Raw genomic sequence first — 20993 nt, forward strand, 5'->3', positions numbered from 1 at the left:
CTGAAAAGAACCACACGCATCAGATGAAAGAAAATTTAATAGGTCAACATGCATGAAGAAAATCAGCTCTGAAGCGGCGCGTCGTCTCGCTGCAGGGTGAAGGACACGATCTCTTTGACGATCCGCTCTGCGATCGTCCTGTTGTTGGCGGCCACGATCCTCCTGGACATCAGGTCCATGTCTCCTCCTAAACACAAACCAATCAGACTTGAGCAGGGAGGGTCCAAGTCTGTGCAGGCGAGCCAAATCAGCACAAAACCCCACCAGCAATTTAAAAATCTACTACAATGAAACCGTGTTTTGGATGTTTTTACTATGTTCTTGTGGCAGAATTAAGCTCAAAATTTCACTTCTGAGTATTTTCTTTGTTCAAATCGTGACAAAAATGCTGTAGAAAAAACACCGGGCCGGCCAGAAGCTCCCTGCTCTGCTCCATTCTGATACTTCCAGACAAATGGATTCATAGATGTCTTCATTTTGAGCTGGAATCTGGCTCTGACTTGTTTGGCTGAATAGTGCCAATATTGCTCGTCGTTTTTGTTGCACCGTTAATGTTAGCTTGGGGTGTGAGGGGCTGTAAGCTTGCAGGAGAGTATGAAAACAGAGAGCTCTCAGCAACAGGGAGGGAAGGGGGGGGTGCTCTGTGCCAATGGTCCCGCCAACAACTCAGAGGTAACTTTCTTATGAACCCCTGCCGCTCTGCAGAAACTTTGTCCTAATTAAATGACCACTGGGAAGGCTTTTACACTAAATCAAAAGAAACAACAGAAAACAAACTGAAATATACAGGAAAGGAGCAGATCAGTCAAATAAAAACTGATCATTTTGAAGATCACATTAATGTTTTCTGTCAAGCTTTGCTTTCTGGAATTTTGGTCTAGATATCTGCCTTTGTTTTTGTTTTTTTGGTCTCTTCCCAATAAATGGCAGAACTAGAAAATCTGGCTTCAACTAAAGCAGGTTAGTTCTTGATCAACTATTCCTTCTTTTTGGTAAAATGTAGATTAAGGATATTTTTTTATGTGCATGAACGATCTACTTCTGTAAATTCTGTTTCCATCTTTGACCTCCCAGAGAAACTCTGAGGACGATCGACGATACAGGATGAAACGAAGCGTTCCAACATCAGCATGACTGCAGTGACAGATGAAGCTGATGCCATGTTGTTAAAAAAAAATGTTTCAATATTGCAAATCCCATGTCCCCATTGTGCAGCCGATCAGATTCAAACTATAGAAGCTTTCTGGGATCTCCTTTCATCACTTGAACTGCTGTGTCTTACCCTCCACATCCATCAGGACGCCACCTGCCTCAGATACAATCAGGGAGCCGGCAGCTACGTCCCACACGTGAATCCCAATCTCGTAGTACGCCTCCACACAGCCCGAAGCCACCAGACACATGTTTATGGCGGCGGTGCCGGCACCTCGCACCCTGAACACACAGGTGTTGTGAGTCATGGCAGCGGCTGGACGCAGCAGCGCGATGACAGGCGGCCGCAGGGTTACCCGTGAACAGGCAGGCACAGGATGTTCCTGAGGCTTCGGAAGATGTGATCCACGGCTGCCGGGTCTCTGCTGGAGCCGAATTCTGTGGCAACGATGGCCTGATGGATGTCTGAGGAAGACAGTCCAGCGTTGGGTCACGCCTTCAGACCGACATTGATTTCTCATGGATGCTTGGCTCACCTGCCTGTTCAGAAACCTGCAGGGGCTCGCCATTGCAGAATGCTCCCTTCCCCCGCCGTGCGGTGAACATTTTGTCCTCCAGGCAGCTGTAGACAACGCCAAATTCCACCTGCACAGACAAGACCACAGCCTTCACCAACATGACCACAAGGGGAAGTCTGGATGGACGGGTCCACACGTTCTTTGGGATGGTCCAGCTTGAACTGGACTGTAAAGTGCCCCCAGAGACCTGCATGTTCTGTGGGTTCTCATCAATGACAACTCAGGGTGGTTAGTGCAGGGTTCTCTAGATCTTTATGGATCACAACAGAACCAGAAGCCCTTTCTCAACTGAGATGCAGCTGCAGCATGTCAGGTGTCCATGTGTTAAAGCCAGGTAACCATGGATGGTTCTGATTCTAGTGCACATGGAGAAATATGCTTCTCTCTTTCACCAAAAGAAAGATGAACCTCACCTGCTTGTTGATGGAGAAGCCAATGGAGACGGCAACAAACGGAAACCTGCAAAGTCAGAGCAAAGCTAATGACGTAAAAGTTATCTCCTCCTTACAGACGGGTCAGAGCCAAGAACTTAAAGAATGTAAGTTATTAAAATACAGGAAACATGAACAAAACAGAAAATAATTAACACAAGAATGTGCAAAGAACATAAAGGGACATTTTAGAAGACATGATGAAAGTACAAGGATGATATGAGAAAATGATGAAAACAAAGAAAATTTTTAAGAAAAAAAATGAACATGAAGAGAAGATGAGAAAATTTAGTGGACAGGAAGAGAGATTGGGAAAAATGATAAAAAATAAAGACTAAATGATGGGAGAAAGAAGAGAACATTATGAGAAATGGACCTACGCGTGAACAAAGTTAGTGGTTCCGTCAATGGGGTCAATGATCCAGGTGGGGTCATCACTCAGGATACAGGACTCACCTGCAGCGACAGACTCCTCCCCTATAAACCTGAGACAGACAAACACCTTAGTGTATATGTTTAGTCCCCGACAGCGGGTTTAGTGAAAGTAGCTCAAATAGAGACTTTTGTAACTCGTTACCATGGAAACTAACTTTAAAATTTCAGATTTATTTAACAGACTGCATTTCCTTTCAATGTTTCTGTAGATTACAGCTGATCCCTTCTCCGGTCTGTCATTTTAGGAGTAGAGACCCAACTCTATAAATGCTGAAGCTGCTCGCATTTCAAAATAAAAGCATGCGAGCAGCTGGACCACGTAAACGATTGGGCTTTAAAGCTTCCCGGCAGCTTTGCTTTTGTCAAAGTGTCGGTGTGTACCTGTGCGTGGGGAATTTCTCCTTCACTGATTGGATGATGAGCTGCTCCACCTTCTGGTCTGTCTGGGTCACCAGATCAACAGCACAACTCTTAGTCATCACGGTTCTCTCATCCTTCAGGGCCCCTCGCACTATCTACCACAGCCAGAAGCAACGCACGGCATCAAAAGTCACTGCTGTAAAACTAGAAATGTGCTTCATGCACATGAATCAACACACAAATGCCATCCATATAACCCTTGTGCTATCTTAGATGACCCCACCCTTACACTGATGTGTTCTCCATACTACGACAAAGGTGGATTAAGGTGGAAAGATTTCATGTAATCCATGGACACCAGTGGGGTTCACAAATCATTGAAGAAAAAAGGTTCAGAGCACTGTCTAGTGGGTCTAGATGACCCAACTCCCAATGTTAAAGTGCCTAGGATAGCACAAGGGTTACATAATACAAGTAAAAACGTCTATTTAATATAAAAAGAATAAAATAAAGTCCACCAGTAAATATAAAACAATTGGACCAAAAAACTATAAAAGTAGTAAAAATGAAATAAATAAAACTTCATTTAAGTCAACTCAGAACTGGGTTTCAAAGGTAAGGGAGAAGATTATCTAAGATTAGATTTAAAAACAGAAAATGTGGATGGTGGCCAGATCTGCAGTAGGCTGTCCCATAGCTAAGGAGTAAACCACAGAGAAAGGAAAAGCAGCAGAAATCTGGGTTCCTGAACAGAACAGTCAGAACCACTCTGAGTTTCAGAAAACAGCTAATGAGACCAGATGATTAGGAGCATCTGGTCTTATTAGAAGGATTTGGACTGAGAGTTTCTTGGTGTTGCACTTTAAGATGATCTCTGTTGCAAATTGTTACATTTAAATTACATTCAACTGTATCGAAGTGGATGAAAGAAGCGAAGAACACGTGTTCAGAACAGTTGGGATAAACAGAGTCAGATCTGTCAATATTCCTCATTGATGTCAGCAAAAAAAAAAAAAAAACCCACAGAATCAAGCCAAGACATGTCACAACATTTGGGTGAAACATATTGAAGGGTTAGTCCAACAGAACCTAGAGGGAGAGTCACAAACCAAACGAGTCACAAAATTTGGCAGATGGAGCATCTGGGTCTTTATTCACACCTGTCCTGCGGTCTCCAACACCTTCAGTCAATCCTTTTATAAGGTTTATCCTGGTTGGAGTTAGGGATCCATCAGTCTCAGTGAACCTGCTTCAGCTTCATGAAACTGAGAAGAAGTGAAGAACACCACAGGTCCAGGTCCGGTCCCGGAGCATCTCTAAATCAGCTGTGCACTCAGACACAAGTACTACCTAGCAACACCAGCCACTGTCAATAATTCTGTAGCCATTGATGAGCGATCAGGTTCTGCAAACTGTGGAGTGAGCTCTGCCCCCGTTTGTCTAAACACTTGTAAATGCAGAAAGATGTTGAAACCATTCTGGTTATGACTGAGTTTGTACCAAATAATCTGTTGGAGCTCAAACTGGTTTCACTCGTTTCCAGGTTGGATTAGCAGAAACGATACCTTACCTCTCCAGCTTTCCTCGCCACGGTAACGGCATGGTCCATAGCGCTTTGCCAGATGTCGGCCATGATGGCGTTAAAGACACACGGACCCTGGAGATTAAGACGGTCAAAGTAATCAATGGACTAGAGATTAATGAGTGCAGCTGACCGATCAGCACAATCATTTTACATTGATCTTTGCTCGACCTACACATTCAGTCCATCTGCTGAACCCAGTTCATTCCTTCATTCATTCATTAAAATCAATAACAATAAGAATGTCAGGGCATAGCATGCACAATACAAAACATACATTACAATAAATTAAAAACATCCAAAGACAATTTTCATATATCTAAATACAGCTTTTTCATTTACACTGTTAAAAATTGTAAATAAGCAAGACTCTAATTATTACAGGGGAAAAAGTCGTGATGAAGAAAATTCTGATTTGTGAATAGGAAATTTACCAAGTATAATCAGCAGGGGGCTGCACAGTGGTTAGCGCTTTCGTCTCACAGTGAGAAAGCCCAAGTTCAAATTTCAATTGGGGCCTTTCTGTGTGGAGTTTGCATGTTTTCCCATTTCATGTGTGGGTTTTCTCCAGGTACTCCGGCTTCCTCCCACAGTCCAAAAAATGACTATAGGTTGATTGGTTGCTCTAAATCACGTGTGTCAAACTCAAGGCCTGTGGGCCAAATGTGGCCCGCCATGTCATTTTATGTGGCCCATATGTGGAGCGAATGTGGAGCATAAAAGTTTTTCATTTCTTAAAATAAAAATTGGTGTGTATTTATTCATATCTAGGGGGAATCAGACTTGAAATATGGGATTGGGCAACTATACATTAGGACTTAAACACTGTCCATATAACCTAACCTGACAGAATCAAATGTAAAAAGATTTATGCTAGAGTAACAAGCAAACATATGTTTTCTATGCACCTGTAATTGTCACTTTAAAAAGTTATAATAAATAAATAATGAGCTATTCAACATTAAGGAGTAGTTACATTTATTTTTCATTACATTTAGTTACATGTATACGGTATATCTGGTCCCTTGAGGACAGCAACTATGCTGATGTGGCCCTCAGTGAAAATGAGTTTGACACACGAGCTCTAAATTGTCTATAGGTGTGATTGTGTGGCCCTGCATGATCATGTGGTACAGACCGGCGACCTGTGTACCCGCCCCTTAAGCCCAACAGTAGCCAGGTCAGGCTCTCGCGACCCCAAAAGGGATAAAGTGGGTTCAGAAAATGGATGGATGGATGATAAGTAGATTAATAGCCACTTTTATAATCAAGTCCATATTCTTGTCATGAAAGGCCAAATATGTTGGAATTTCATCTGAAATTCTGCCCTTTTTGCTACTACCTGATGTAATCTAATGTCACCTGCTACTGCCAAATATTTCTTGATGTAACTTGTGCTTCCTGTCTGATGTTTCCTCAAGAAACTAACTTTTCCTTTTGTTACCTGGTGTTTCTTATCTAACCTAATACGTCCTGGTGTAACCCTGCTGATGTTACCCCTGGTTAACTAACTGCAGAACTTTCCTCTCCATGATCCACCTTCATCTGCAGAGTTTCCATGATCTTCACATCCACCATGACACTGATTTGCTTACTAACTTCTCACTCTCCACACAATCACGTCAGAGATGTCAGGAATGTTTTCTGTAGGTGTGCAGAACGCAAAGGTTAATTGTGTCTCCATTCATCATTTCCTCAGTCAGCTGCTCGAACTGTTCGTCTTCTGGAACGAAGTTCCTTCATCGCAGTTACAGCTCTGAGCCTCTGAACTCATTGATGGAACAGAACTGTTTTATTTCCCTCGATCCTCAAATGTTTCCTTGTGAGCTCATGCGACTTTAAACTCACCGCAAAAGTACATAAATAAACCAACTGACCTGCAGCCTCTTTGAGACACTCACTTCCGGGTTTCTTCTTTTCCTCCCGCTGCATGACGTCACTTCCTGTAGCTCTGTACAGGTAGAAGAGCGGACGGAACTTTTTATTGTTGACCTCATTGGTTCTTCTTGCCCTGCTCATTTCAGGCTCCTCCTAAAAGATCTCAATTAAAACCAACTTTGCGTTTTGTGAAAAATTAAAAAAAATCGTTGTTACACACATGTTGGACCTAACATATTAATTGCCAGCTCTGATATTATGAATCAAATTTATCCCCATTTCTTTTTTTACATGAAAAAACATCCTGTTTGGGCTTACTGATGATGAAAATGTTTAGTTCTACTTGATACATCTTCTAATCTTAATAACAAAATATTAGTTATAAAACTAGATTTCGTAAGAAAACTACACATTTCTGAGACTTACTTCCCCAAATCAGATACTTTGCTTCACCCAGTACGAATAAAAAACAGTAAACACAATCTTTCTCAGCTATATAGATGGACATGATTTTAATTTTATTAATTTTCAATAATGAACCCCCAGGCATTCATCACGAAAAATTGATGTACAGTACTGTTTAGTTGTCTGCGTTCCTTACATCATTTCTGTATTTAAAATAAAGATTTTCAAAATAAATAAATACCCAGGCTCCTCCACTGTCCTTTGATGACCTCCTTGGTACAAAAAATTTGTTGAAATCAATCAAACTGATTTTTGTGGGATCAATCTCATGGCACAGAGGCAAAGGTCCATGAAGGATATATTTTCAGGTAGAGGTAACGGGTTATGTTCCTCTGTCCTGTTAAGGTTGTACCAAATATTACATCCTCTCTTGTTAGTGGCTTGGACAGGGTTTTTTTCTTTTTTTCTCAGAGATCACCCCAAAAGTTGGTGCAGAAAAAAAAAAGTATGGCTGTTTACACCCCACACTTTATTTGAATAATTTATTTGTAAAAAATAGATACATATAAACAATCCGTATAGAAGTGAAGAGTAAATTAGGTTAAATGCATCATATTAGCATTCTAAAAATGTCCCTCTCTTTCGCTGAAAGTTTGCCAGGAGGAAGCAGACTTTCATGCTGTTAAACTGGGTCCTTCAGCAGCCGCTGTTCTTCCTGATCTGGTTGTGTTTGTGGTTCAAACATCTCTTCCATATAATGAGCCAAACACGATGGGGGATCCATCCAACAGAGACTGCAGGGTCTTTCTGAAGCTGTATATCTATTTGAAATTTGTGTTTTTCTTTCCTGCATTTAGAATGTCTCCAGATTTAAAGTCCTTACTCTTGTAGATTCTAGGTTTCTGTGATATTACTGTAATGGGCTGCCATCAATTTCTGAAGATTTAATGTTGTGTTTTACCAATGATTTCCATAAAGCACCACTCGGATCATCTTTTGATCTATTGTAAAGGGGTTTTACGGGTGGTCGTTTAATTATGATGTTGCCATTTGTAGCTAAAATTTAAAAAAAAAAGTGTTGTTCTCTTAAGACCTAAATTCAGTAATTTATTAGAGCTTGCGGCCAGCGTATTTTGTATGTCACAAATACAGCATTTCTTCCATCTGCTCCTGATTCACAACAATTTGAATAAAGGAATACTCAGAAATGCAATTTTGAGCAATTTTCTTTATATATGTCCTCCATTAGAAAAATGCCACATGAACATGTTAAAAACACAAAATATACAATTTCCATCCGAGTGGGTCTTTCTGGCCAGATTACCCATAAATCTTCCATTTAGTTAAATGTTTCTAACTTCCTGGGAGAGAGCATTTACACGTGACATACCTGAAGATCTGAAAAAAAGACACCCGAGACCCAAAAGTCTGAAAACGTTTTTGGCCCGATGCAGACTCTGGCTCTGCCTCTCGTTTTTATTTATCACATTTTTGTCAAAAACCACCTCCCCCAGTTCTTTAATGTTGAACCAAGACATTTTCAAACTCCCAGACAGAAAGCTTTTATAGTTATTAGACACACACGAGGGCAGACAAGAGAGTCAGAACCGCCACAGCGTCTCCTTTCGAGGAACCAAGCATGTGGAGGTAAATCCACTTCTAAAGATACTGTAAATAAGTAATAGTGTAAAGAAAGATCCTGCATGTGAACTGTCAGTTACTGAGGCACACCGTGATCACAGCTGGGTTTGGTTATCTGTTTGTTTGGACACACCGTGTGAGGTTTTCTCATTTTCTCAATAAAACGGCTTATTTTTCAAAACCTCGCCAGGCATCTCTGTCTACACATTTTAAATAACAACCACATAGCTTTTAGGGATGGGTTTTGTGTTAATCCCCCTATTCTGATCCAGAGAACATCTTGACTCTGGGTGTTGACCCGATCAAGCTGGAGAACCAGCTGAAACATCACGCAGGAACACTGAACGTTTGATTTCAGTCTTTAGAGCATCACAAACACTTCCTGTCAGCTGACCTGCAGGCGTGCACGTGCAGCCACTCGTCTGGTTTGGTTCAACTCATTTGCCTTTTTTTATCTTGGCCACCTTGTCCTTCCTCTTCTTCACATGCTTTGGCACTTTGTTCTTCCTCTTCTCTCTCTGGGCCTCCTTCACCATCTTCTTCCTCTCCTGCAAGAACACACAGGTGAGTATTTTCTCACCTCTTCATCCCTTCATTTCTTCACTCTGACCACCTTTTTGTCCACTGGGGTTTTCTCAGCCTTCTCTTCTGCATTCTCCTCCTCCTCTTCTTCTTCCTCCTCTTCCTCTGAGGAAGGGTGCTCGTCCTCCAGCAGCGCAGGAACCTGGTGGAACATTTCTGGGCATCAAAGTCTGCCTGAAGCGACGGGTCAAGAGAAAGAAAAAAGTGGTACCGTCTGAACCCCGGACAGATCCTTCTTCAGCCCGGTGAGCGTCTGGTACAGAACCTGAACACACAGACTCTTCATCAGCACCTTCATCTCCCTCAGCAGGTCAGAGTTCTGGCAGTCCTTACCTGGTCATTCTGCGGGCAAGTAGACGGCTCATCCAGCGCTGCCTTCATCATCTCCACATCGCGCTCATAGTGGCTCACCTCTGTCAGTGTGCGCGGGATGTAGGCCCTCTTGAACACCTGCAGGGGGAGCCACAGGTCAGACTTCAGGACTGAAAGCTGAGATCGGTACCATCTGCTCCACCATCACCTCCTCATCCACATGGTTCTGGTCCGATCTTTGCTCCGAGGTCCGTTCAGTCGCCATCTCCATTGCCTGCTCAACCACAGACAGCAGAGTGTCACATTCACATGCGTTTTATTAATGATACATCGCTGCGGGGAGACCCCACCTTCTCCAGGTACCGGTCCATGTTCTGGGGGGTGATGGACGGATCCGTTATGAAGTCAAACAGCTCACGAACCGTCATGGCAGCGACTCCATGCTTCACAAAGAACTCTGTAAAACAGGAAGACTGACCCAGATCAGAGCAGAACTTCCCAGTCCAACAGTTGGGTTTCTTATCCGTCCAGGTTGGACCAAAGTCTCACCGTTGACGTTGCTGCAGTCTTTCCTGAGAAACTCAAGGGCATGCGGGTGGTCGTGCTCCACCGACTGCGACACATCAATGATGTAAGCATCGCCATCATGGTACCTGGGCACAGGTCAGAACCTCAGAACCATACCACAGCACCGGGCCGGGCTCTGCTTGCCACTATCGTCTTACAGCATGTTGAACTCGCTGAGGTCAGCGTGGACCAGCCGGGCATCCTGGAACATCTTTCTCACGTTCTGGACCACCTGCAGGTACAGCTCCCGGGCCTTAGACTCGGACAGCGCCGCATTCTTTAGTAGGGGAGCTGGCCTAGTCGTCAGAACAGAACCTCATCAGCACACTGCTTTTTAAGCCACAGATACCTCACCGCCTAATGGCTCTTACATGTTGTCCTTTCCAATGAAGCCCATCAGCAGAACATGACTTCTGAGTAGCAGTGGTTCTGGACTTGGAATTCCGGCCATCTGCAATCTAGAACACATAAACCATGTAAACCAGGTTCTCCTCTGGTCACAAAGATTATATCTACAAAACTGGGTTCCTGCCAGCACACCTCCTAGTTTATGCTAGCTTCTACTAGTTCAATACAGCCCATCTGGTTCTATCTCAGTAGGTATTACAAGGTCTATTAATCAGATTCTGGTTGATTTAATGGTCCAACCTGATGAGGTTCCTCATTTCTTTCTCTGCCCACGTTCTCACCATCTTCCTGGGATTTCCTTTACAGTACCCATGACGGAACCTGCAGAACCCCACAGGAACAGCAGGAAGAGAATGTCTATGTTTGTTTTAGATGCAACAGGAACTAAAGACCAGGTGACGCCCACCTGAACTCGCCGCTGACATATTTGTCCCGATCCTTGAAGAGCAGGATGGACGTCTTGTAGATCTTGATGGCTCTGCTTTCTCCTGACGCCGTGATGGCGTGATAGACGTTGGCCTGAAAAACACAAAGAACCTCCTCTGAGCTCAACTCCTAGTATGGACTCTATGGGACAGAGCCTTAACAGACACAACCAGCTAGGACTATAAGCCTGGCTGAGGTCTGCCTATCAGTGTGAAGAATATGAATGACCTGACCTCCTTTCCTGTACTTATGCAACCGTTGATTTCAGAGATGATTCCTCGACTCAACATCTTGAAGAGAATCATTCGAGTTCGTGGATCCAAAACCTGCAGGTATAGAAACCTTCACGTGAGTGGTGATCAGTTTATCAGTGGTAAGTGAAGTCAACATCGGTGTACAAATTTTGGTCATGTCAAGAGTAGTTTTCTTTTTTTTATATTTTTTCATTAAAGCTCTCCAACTCAGTAGGGGAAAACACCTGAAGGTGTTTCACCTGAAGGTGTTTCATGCACGGTTATTTTTTTCTTTTTTAATCACCAGCATTTGCTTTGAGTTTGGCATACACACATTTGCACCTGGTTTATTTAGGGTACAGAAATCTTCATGAATGAGGTTTGGAGTCTCGCGTAAAAACAGCCGAGTCTGCATATGTGCAGTCAGACAGGCTGTACACGTGAAATCAACAGTTTGGCAAGGCTTTTCAAATGAAAAGCTTCGCCCTGCCAGCCTCACCTGCTCCACCGTAGCTCGGTCCGATTTGTCCTTTACTCTGTACCTGTGGACAGCAGCCATCAGAGCGTTAGAGGAACCGTTTACAGAACAGGAACGACACCGTCTTCAGGTGGGTTCAGCTTACGTGTCGGCTTCTTTCTGCCTCTGCATGGCAGTGACTTTATTGATCACAGAGTCTGCATAGTTCAGTTTATCTGCAGGAGAACAAATTACTCAGAAACAGCACCATAAATCCATCATCATCTACAAAAGCACATGAAAACGCTGACATGTGTTCGTTACCTTCAAAACACTATGATCTGAGCATGCTCAGTTTAGAGGATCTAGATCAGGGGTGACAACGATCGCGATCGACCGTTCGATCTTCAAGGACAAGAGGGTAGATCGCAGGCCAGCAAAGGCAAATAACCAAAAAAAATAAATATATATTTCTAAAAAATCCGTCAGCGAATCAAAATCGTTACCAAGAAGTACGTGACTTGATTGACATGCAAAACGGCCAATCAAGCATCCTTTGATCCATACGTCACTGCACCTATCCAACATCCAATCACAAAGTTCTTTTTCAATAAAAAACAGGGAAGTGAGCTATCCAGCCGTATAGTTTTGAGCCTGATGCCAGCTCAAACAAGGAAAAACAAAGACGTACATGGATCTTGTGGGCTACAAGTGAAAGCATCAATATGGAAAGAAGCAGGGAGACAATAGCATCTCTGTCACGGCTACAGACTTTTACCTACAGCATTTTTCCATCTGCTCTTGATTCACAACAATTTAAATTAAGAAACTCAATTTTGAGCCTAAATTTCTTTGCATATGTCCTCTATTGTTAGAAAAACGCCACAAGAACATGTTAAAAACACCAAAAACAAGTTTTTATTGGAGTGGGTCTTTAAAGCACTTATTGATGTTCAAAATAGTCCATGCCTGCCAAAATAAAAGTGTGGCTGATTCATTACTTTTTATTTTTAAGTTACCAGGCTTTTTTATTTTTGAACTATCTGGCCTAAATAGCCTTCCAAAGAAGGTGAACTGCCAAAAAGCACTTCTAGGTTTTCAATACTTGACTGGGGCCAAGAGGTATCATCTTAACCCTTGTGCTATCTCAGATGACCCCACCCTTACATTGACGTGTTCTCCCTACCATGACAAAGGAGGATAAAGGTGGAAAGATTTCATGGAATCCATGGACACCAGTGAAGATCACAAATCATTGAAGAAAAAAGGTTCAGAGCACTGTCTAGTGGGTCTAGATGACCCAACTCCCAATGTTAAAGTGCCTAGGATAGCACAAGGGTTACATGAGGAATCTTGTCGTCAGAAGCAAAAATCAAAGTCTCTGTCTTTAACAGTTGTTTCTAAACCCTTTTATTTTCTAGACAAAAAAAATTAACAGACCGGTTAATTTACTGATGTCTGTCTCATTAAAAGTGTAATAAAGAGAATGTCATCTACATAAATATGATTAGAGACCTGAATAAAACAAACCAATAAGCTGCTCAAGTGGCATCATGTAGAAAATAAATAAAAGAGCACCTGAAGCCCCTGAGGCAAACCCCAAGTCAATTCTCTCCGTTCTGACACTTTGTAGTGCTAAAGTTCTGTCTGTTAAATATGAGATGAAACCATTTACGGGGTGAATCTAAAAACAGAATAGAAATGCTCAGTCAAAACCTGATATTTGACCGTATCAAAAGCAGCTGTTAGTCTGCAGACATGAGCATTAGACCTTTTTAAAAGAGCAGCCTCTGAGTGGTTACAAAGTAGACCTTGAATACGGAAAAAATATGAACAGACCAAAAACTGGAAAGAATTGGAATATTAGATCTTCAAGAACAGAAGACATTCCAGAACAACAACAGACGTCGTAGAGCAGAACACCCTCTAAAACACTAGACATTCTAGAACAAAAGATATCTTAGAACCAAAACCTTCCAGAGCAGAAGACTGACTAAAACAGTTATTATCAAGAGCAGAAAATCAAACTAGAATCCACTCGAAAACAAAATCCATAATAGAACAGCAGACTTCATAAAATGGAAGATAAAAAAAAAAGAATTTCCAAGAACAGAATGTCTCCCAAAACAAAAGACCTTCTAGGAACGGAAGACAAAGTAAAATCGAGGATCTCCTGAAACAGCAAAACGACTAGAACAGTAGACCATCAAGAATGGAAGACCTCAAAGAACAGAAGAACCAAAAAAGCTCTAGAACAGAAAACCCATTAGTCCAGAAGACAATCTTAGAACATAGGTCTTTTAGAACAAAGACCTTCAGACTATGCGACCAAAACAAAAATCTTTGCAGAACAAAATGTTTTCTGGAATTAAGACTTTCTGGAAAAGAAGATAGTAGAATAATATCTATCATTGCCTTGTTTTTTAACCTATTTATGTGTTTCAATAAAAATGCTAATGTAAACAAAAACATCAACAAAAACAGTGGTAGGTTAACTTTCTTGTATGAAATTGTGTTTGCCTCTAAAAATAAACTCCATCTTCTCTCATGTAGAGGAAATCAGGGCGGGGCTAATACTTTTTCACACATCCATAGGAGATTATTCAGAACTATCAGCCATCTTCTTACTGGAGATTGTTTGACCTCACAGAGGGGCAGACACTTTTTAAGGTCACACCATGTCGGACAGGAAAACCAGAACTAGGGCTGCACGATATGAGGAAAACTTGCGATATGCGATATTAGAGATTAATATTGCGATAACGATATAATTTGCGGTATATAAAAAAATAGAAAAATGCCAAAAACACCATTCCCATTTGATTAGAAACAGTTTAAAATTACACTCCAAATGACCCTCATTGACATAGGTGACAAACATCTAACATAATAGGCCTCCATCTGATTGGTAAACAATGGGAAGGCGTCCATCTGATTGGTCAAAGCATAAAGGGATTTATTTGATTCGTTAAATGCTTCAAGCTGCTAGAAGATTGTTTTAACACATTTTGGGTTTACGATTTATTGCGATATTCGCAGTCTTTTGCGATATGCCTATTGCAGAGCTGGATATTGCGATAACGATAAATTTGCGGTATATTGTGCAGGCCTAACCAGAACCCTCCACAGCTGTGGTCTATGCATGTGAGTGTGCACGTGTGTGTACCCAGGTTGATTTTGTGTTCGTATTTCCTCAAAGCTTTGTCAGACGGGGTCGAGGACGAGATCATCTTATTCGACGGGTTCTGTCTGTTTGCCTGAGAACAGTGACAGAGAAACAAAAGGGCAGTGGGATCAGACTCATTATCACTGATAAATAATTCTGAACCGTGACCGTGATGTGACTTCTTTAACTGAAAAGGAACCAATATACCCTAACTGACATTTAACATGGCAACTAAATTTTAATGTATCTGGATCAGAACCTGGCAGTTGAGGCCGCTCCGGTTTAATCTGCTGGTCAGATTGGCAGCAGAATGGTACGCCCAATCCTCTTCATCATCCTCATCATCATAATCATCATCCACTTCGTCCTCCTCCTCATCACTGTCGACCCTCTGCGCAGCGACATCATTGATGAGGCTTGGTAGCAACGAAGGCTCTGATTGGTCTCTGCAGGAAACAGAAAAAGACAGACTGAGAAAGAACCAACAGGGAGGAAGAGTCCAGACCCTCAGCCAATTACAGGGAAGATATGTTCAGGTGGTGTTTGCACCTGAAAATATGTAGCCACAAGGCTACATGAGTAACACTCGAGCAGATCACTTTTGTGGACAAAAACATGTATTTGTGTAGGTAAAATTTGTGCACGTCGCTCTAATCTTGTGATTAGGATTGAAGGCAAAATAATACCAATTATGGTCAAAAAACACATTAAAATCTCTTCAGTTCCTCTATCGTTGGTCCCAAACATGGCTCCCTACTTGTGACAACATTTTCTAATGCTTACACGGCATTAAAAATCTTAAACTGCCACAAATGGATGTTGTTTTGTCAGTGGGTATGAGGCTTTGATGGTTAGAAAAGTCCAAAAAATAACATCTGAACTCAAATAGGCATAACTGTGAGGAGATACAGCCCAGAAACCTGGAGAAGACCCTCTGGAGAGAAGGTACTTGCCCCATTTGGTTACCATGGTAACAGAGAAGGCATCATCTGTCCTCCTGCACCATAAAAATCAAAGTCTTTGCAAGACCCAAACCACAGGAGGAGACAATTGTTCATGAAACACTGAGGATTTTGGATCTTCTGAAAGCTTTGGCAGTCATTTCTTATGGGATCACAGAACCAGGCCGTAACAGGTGAACCTGACAGAAGACACTGTTCTGCTCATGGGGTCGGTTCTTTCTTTTTGGCAGGATGATTTAGGTTCTGACCCGGATTAGACACTCACTGAGGAGCTGGTTTTGGCCTTTCCAGGTGCTGACTAAACTAAACAAGCCAGTCAAAATGATTCATCAGAAATGTTAGTACATGGATAATCGACTACTGGACCACTCAGAACTAGCGTTTGGGCTTGGACCCATACGACCTTTTTTCTGACATGGGGACTAGATTTTTTCCTGACGACACAGACAGAGCGACAAAGAGAACCAAACCAAACCAAACCAAACCAAACCAAACCAAACCAAACCTTTACCTGTCTACCTCAGCGTCATCAAACTGTCCAGGAACGCACGTGACCTCCTCCATGAACCCACAGCCCACGCAAAGTAATCCCGCTGTATTTGGTTGATAAGAAGCCCACCTTCACCGGGCCGCCTTGTTCGGGTGGTATAGAAGTCAACAGCGTGCTGCTCCTTCAACTTCCGGCTCTGATCACGTGACTACGGCGAACAAGAGGGGCCAACCCATTGCGGCTGCGCAGTGCTGCGTTCTGACCAAACCTCCATGTGTTTCAGTTCGCTTCCGGGTTTCTTGCCTTGCCTCCTGCATGCTTTAAAGTGAGAACATTTCCCGAGGCCCCGTGTCTGAGATCGTGCAGGAACTGCATCAGGATGCAGGACCTGAGCCGATGTCCTCGGAACCTGCTGGTCTGTGAGCGGTCCAGCTTCCAGAACGAGAAAAACAGGGTCAGCGCACAGGTGGAGCAAATGCATTTTAACTACAAGGTGAAAATTAAAATATTCAAGTCCGCATGTGAATTAGTTTAAGGAAGCAGAATGATGCATCCTCTTGACAAACTGTTTTTGAAGGCAACATTGAGAGATATATTCCCGTGTTTCTGAAGGCAGCACCGAGGGACATGATACTACTCCTGTCCCTGAAGGCAGCAAAGACTGATGATCTTAAGTAGTGCTTTTAAAAGCAGCATGGAGTGATGTTAAGTTCTTGAAGGCAGCATCAAAGTATATTCTTCTATGTTTAATATTGAATCATAGAGACTGCTGATTGGCCGTTCCGTCTTTTATTTTGGCAGGTCTTTGCGAAATTCAGGAAAATTTAGTTAAAAATTGTGACCTGTCACTGAAACAGCCACGATCTACTGCTTCCTATGCCTGTGCAGGTGTCTCTGCTACTGCCTGATTGTAGCTCCGCCCCCTCCCATCTGGATGAAACATTGAAGTCATTCAACAGTTTTTACCTGATTAAGAAGCTGCCCATCTACAAGCTGCTGAATGAGAACTTCCTGCGGAGTGCCATCTACAACGGTAACAAAACGCCCGTCTTCACTAAACCTAGCTGAGACCTGCTCTCATCTGGTCACATGACTCACCTGTTCCTATGTGCTGCAGGCAGCGTGTATGGTTTATCCCACCAGACTCGCATCGACGAGGATAACTGTGTCTCCCTAATGCCCAACGGTAAAAAGCATCACTTCCTGTTTGTTGTGTGGATCTCCATGGTCAAATGACCCTTTTCATCTGTTCTTGGATCACATGATCTTGTCTGTCTGTCCTCAGGTATCTTGACCCTGTCCCTGGACAAAGACTCTTTTGAGCTGCTGGGCTTCGAGGGGAAACCATCAAGGTTTAACCACAGGCGTTGCAGCAGATTTGGTTTGTTATGCACAACTTAACAATTTCTAAAGCGTTAGTTCACAACGAAGGTGGTGTCAAAGCACTGAGGGGTTTGCTGTGTAATCCCTGTACTGAGCAAACAAAAGCGGACAGTGGAGAAGGAGAAATTGGTGGAAAACGAGGAAGAAACCCGTTGCAGAACTAGATTCCATAAAACCAATCATCTGCTGTGACTGATTGGAGTCTGAAACTACTGGCACACTGGTCTTATGATGCACATTCTTGAATGCACGTTTAGCGCATGGCATTCACACGAGAGAAGCTGGGAGGGGCCTCTTCTTATTTTTCTTGTTCTATTTACTTCGCCACCTACAGTTGGAAGAGGCTTGGTGTGAAATCCCTAAGCGGTGCAAATCTCACGTAGCTATCCAGGCTTTTTCTTTCCCAGCTCTATTCCGACATATGAAAGACTTGGTGTCATATAATTCCGATCGGGCACAAACCACAATTATTAATTTCGCCTCCATGATTAATTTATAGCTGTTAGACAGGACAAGTTAAAAAAGCTTGCCCTGTCCTCTCCGTCACGCAGCAGACCGGCTTTTCCAAACCCGTTGGTGATGGTAGATTTTTTTCACACTGCTTTTAACTTGAAAGCTGCGTCATATGCATTTATTCTTGCATTTTCAATGATGAGGGTCTGTTCGTGCTATTCATTCACAAAGCAGGAATTTACATAAAACTTGTGTCTTCCTCGACACATTTACCGTATTCCCCCTGTCTCACTCTAACCCTCTCTGCTCGAGCGCCCCCTAGTGGCTGTTCGAAAAAAATGCCTTAAAAAAAGAAGGAAAAAAATGCATAAATTAGCCGCATCATTGAATAAGCCGCAGGGTTGAAAGCGTGTGATAAAGGTAGCGGTTTATAATCTGGAAATTATGGTACATAGAGACGCATGTTATGTAAGAACAGAAGAAACCAGCAACAAAATGAGGATCTGACAGAAATGAGTGAGCAGATCCTTTTTCTGTGCACCTGTATGAACTTCAGTGGTAACTGTGAACCTAACGGACAGCTGCATGGCTCCTGGAAGGCGGAATTACCTCAGACTTCTTGAGGGTCTGAAGTCACGCCTTCCGCTACAAACGGACTTCCTGTTGTCACATCATCCAGGTGAGTGACTCCATATTCCAGTTCAGTTCAATTTAATTTGTATAGCCCAAATTCACAACAACAGTCGTCTCAATGGGCTTCATATAGACATATGAGACCAAGCTGTGTCTTTCTCTGTCTTGCAGGGGGTGGGGCTTCTTTGCATCCCCTTTTGTCTTGCTGTGATTGGTCAGAGCACCAACCTGAGGTCAAATTCCGCAGCCTGACCAACGTGTCCTTTCCTGTCCCCGAGTCATGTGACCCTCACAGCTTCCTGCAGTGGTTGGGTGCGGTGGAGTCCGGCGTCAGCGGGTATGGCGTTCTTTCGTCGTTAGCTCATCACACAACGTGGTTGCATGATGCGTGCATTTCTGGGTTTCAGTGAGAACTCGTCCAACAGCTTCCTGTCCTCACTGATCTGTCCGGAACCGAAAACTCAGACCAACTGCGCTCTGAGCGCGTGTGTGAGCGGCATGCTGCTACCGCAAGACATCCAGCGCCTCATTGGTCAGCTCAGGTCAGCTGATGGTACACATTCAAAGCATGTGGGAGTGGGCTTGGTGTGTGACTCGCCTGTCTCGCAGGAGTCACCTGGAGCAGGTCCAGTCCTGGGCGGTGCTGACAGTTCACGGTTTCGCGGACAGCCCCGTGTCCTGGGGAGGGAGAGAGCATGGATTTCTTCGAGGAGGAGAGAACTTTTACAGCCTGCTGATGTCCCACGACCACACCTACCACCTTCACTTGGCTGCCGGCGCACACGATGCCTGCCCACCGTGATGCCACTAACCCATCAGAACCAAGAGAATTGACTGAGCTCAGACAGTGCTGGAGGCCTGACCTGTGGCTTATTCAACCTGTTAGAACTTCACCAGATCAGAACCAGTGTGCAATTAATTTAGTCTTGAAATTCTTTAGTTTGTTCCGGACTAGCAGTTCTGGTTCAACCCATGACTTACTTATCAGCAATACATTGGGAACAGAAGCAGAACCCCTGTTAGAACTAGTGCTTTTCAGTGAGAGCAAGGGGATCTAACCCGGGTCAACACACCTTTTGTGGATAGTTGAGCTGCAGCAGAACCACAGAGGCTGAGAGAATGATGTGTGGAAGATCTGCGCCTGGCATGCCTTGGTAAGCAATCAGGTGGTTTTCTCGACTTTAAAACGTTATGTGTCTGCCTTATTTGTCTGAGGGCGTGTAGGGTCAAATCCACTCTGCTCTCCAGGTAGCTTTTTCGTTTTATACATGTAAAATGGGTGGGCAAATGGTATATAATTTTTTTTCAGCAATGGTAACTAGTTTCATTTATTTTGAACCCTGGAACTGAGTCATTTTCTGACTGCACTTTTGGATGCAGTGCCATTTCCTGCCATGGGGTGGTGCCGCCGAGACGCCATTTTCTTTGAATAAATGTCATCATCGTCTTCACTGAATTCCATTTCCCAGTTACCATGTTGAATTTTGTTTCTCCGACAGGGATGTGCGAAGGGTTTGGGAGCGTCAGGTGAGTTCTTTGTGGACTCAGGTTCAGGTGCCGTTCAGGTTGGCTGCAGACAGAAGCTGGCTTTGCTGATGATTTGGGTTTGAAAGAGCGGGCCGCTGCATTTGAAACAGGTTTTGACTTAATGCTTAATTTCTTTAAAGTGGTTCAAACACTGAGATCGATGGACCTTTTGAGTTGGTTTGCTTAGTCTTTCACGTCTCTTCTTCTCAGACGTGTTGAAATGTTTTCTGTGTTGTTGAACCTCTTTTTTTTCTTGGATTTTGGCTTGATGACATCATTCATTTGATTACATCACAAAGAGGAGTAATGTATTTATTTTATGACGTCATACTCTGTGATGCCATCAGAGAGGTAATCTATTCAGACCATAAATTGTATTTATAAAAAAAAAAAAACTTGGTTAGCAACTTTTAATCTAAGGCATTTTTCCTTTTTAAAGCATAATAAGAATTGCAACGTTTTGTTTTTTCCTTAATGACCACAAGGAGTTGGATGCAAATGCGAGTCAATCTCTTTTTACTGACATGTTTAAAGACCCAAACCAATGAAGATGGTGTTTTTGGCAGGGGTCTTGGTGTGTGGGTGACCAGGCACTCCTCATCTTTTATATCCCATCATGCACCACAGTAGAACACCAACACTCACCTGAGCACAGGTGCTAGCTCACCTTTGCACAAATACTTTGTTTGCATGCTTAAGAATGTACATGTGTGAGCTGCAGTTGTATTGTGTATGTGTTCACGTGTTAACATGCTGACTTTGTGACTTATCATCTGCACCTCACAGAACTGTTGATAAACCTCCAGCAACTTGTTGCTTTTTGTTTCTATTCACTCCCGGTGTTGGGAGTAACGGCGTTTAGGTATAACTGTGTTACTAATGGCGTTAAAATTTAAGTAACGGGGTAATAGAACTAATTACACTATAATACC

General features: G+C 43.0%; 3 protein-coding genes across 5 annotated transcripts; 1 reads left to right on the forward strand and 2 right to left on the reverse strand.

Annotated features, from left to right (window-relative positions):
* Nucleotides 1-19: 19 nt before the first annotated feature.
* Nucleotides 20-6571, reverse strand: impa1 (inositol monophosphatase 1). The gene is made up of 9 exons (XM_004078882.4): nt 6416-6571; nt 4527-4613; nt 2978-3111; nt 2542-2646; nt 2144-2189; nt 1689-1797; nt 1509-1617; nt 1283-1434; nt 20-187 (listed from the first exon to the last, which is right to left on the reverse strand). The coding sequence occupies exons 1-9, from the start codon at nt 6533-6535 to the stop codon at nt 63-65; spliced, it is 987 nt and encodes a 328-aa protein (XP_004078930.2). The 5' UTR covers nt 6536-6571; the 3' UTR covers nt 20-62.
* A 1463-nt stretch (nt 6572-8034) lies between these two features.
* riok1 (RIO kinase 1 (yeast)) lies at nt 8035-16350 on the reverse strand. 2 transcript variants are annotated; one of them, XM_004078884.4, is made up of 17 exons: nt 16087-16350; nt 14873-15059; nt 14614-14704; nt 11614-11683; nt 11490-11532; nt 10991-11083; nt 10738-10850; nt 10572-10652; nt 10295-10381; nt 10082-10219; nt 9906-10009; nt 9707-9813; nt 9565-9630; nt 9378-9494; nt 9256-9309; nt 9076-9186; nt 8035-9010 (listed from the first exon to the last, which is right to left on the reverse strand). In XM_004078884.4, exons 1-17 carry the CDS (start codon nt 16137-16139, stop codon nt 8900-8902), a joined length of 1626 nt encoding a protein of 541 aa, XP_004078932.1. In that variant the 5' UTR covers nt 16140-16350; the 3' UTR covers nt 8035-8899. The 2 variants fall into 2 exon arrangements, with proteins under 2 accessions (XP_004078932.1, XP_078790953.1); XM_078934827.1 differs by having other exon boundaries at nt 16195-16278.
* rpp40 (ribonuclease P/MRP 40 subunit) lies at nt 16303-20874 on the forward strand. 2 transcript variants are annotated; one of them, XR_910403.3, is made up of 9 exons: nt 16311-16558; nt 16954-17098; nt 17183-17251; nt 17351-17446; nt 18458-18580; nt 18706-18871; nt 18942-19076; nt 19144-19688; nt 20034-20508. XR_910403.3 is itself a non-coding variant. In XM_004078885.4 (8 exons), exons 1-8 carry the CDS (start codon nt 16445-16447, stop codon nt 19334-19336), a joined length of 1041 nt encoding a protein of 346 aa, XP_004078933.1. In that variant the 5' UTR covers nt 16303-16444; the 3' UTR covers nt 19337-20874. The 2 variants fall into 2 exon arrangements, 1 of the variants encoding a protein (XP_004078933.1); XM_004078885.4 differs by having other exon boundaries at nt 16303-16558; nt 19144-20874.
* Nucleotides 20875-20993: the final 119 nt, after the last annotated feature.

This window comes from Oryzias latipes, chromosome 17 (genome assembly GCF_053564925.1).
Source record: "Oryzias latipes strain Hd-rR chromosome 17, Olatipes_Hd-rR_3.1".
NCBI classification, from domain to species: domain Eukaryota; kingdom Metazoa; phylum Chordata; class Actinopteri; order Beloniformes; family Adrianichthyidae; genus Oryzias; species Oryzias latipes.

Bases quoted from the DNA above. Each gene is read 5' to 3' on its own strand.
- riok1 (XM_004078884.4), bottom strand. From the start codon at position 16,139: ATGGAGGAGGTCACGTGCGTTCCTGGACAGTTTGATGACGCTGAGGTA. The intron at 14,705-14,872 runs GTTCTGATCCAG...CACTGTTCTCAG, and splicing joins GGAGCGGCCTCAACTGCCAG to GCAAACAGACAGAACCCGTC. The intron at 9,814-9,905 runs GTGAGACTTTGG...CCTGTTTTACAG, and splicing joins AGACTGCAGCAACGTCAACG to AGTTCTTTGTGAAGCATGGA.
- rpp40 (XM_004078885.4), top strand. From the start codon at position 16,445: ATGCAGGACCTGAGCCGATGTCCTCGGAACCTGCTGGTCTGTGAGCGG. The intron at 16,559-16,953 runs GTGAAAATTAAA...ATGCCTGTGCAG, and splicing joins AAATGCATTTTAACTACAAG to GTGTCTCTGCTACTGCCTGA. The intron at 17,099-17,182 runs GTAACAAAACGC...TATGTGCTGCAG, and splicing joins GCGGAGTGCCATCTACAACG to GCAGCGTGTATGGTTTATCC.
- impa1 (XM_004078882.4), bottom strand. From the start codon at position 6,535: ATGAGGTCAACAATAAAAAGTTCCGTCCGCTCTTCTACCTGTACAGAG. The intron at 2,647-2,977 runs GTACACACCGAC...TGTCTGTCTCAG, and splicing joins GAGAAATTCCCCACGCACAG to GTTTATAGGGGAGGAGTCTG. The intron at 1,618-1,688 runs GTGAGCCAAGCA...TGTCTTCCTCAG, and splicing joins GCAGGTTTCTGAACAGGCAG to ACATCCATCAGGCCATCGTT.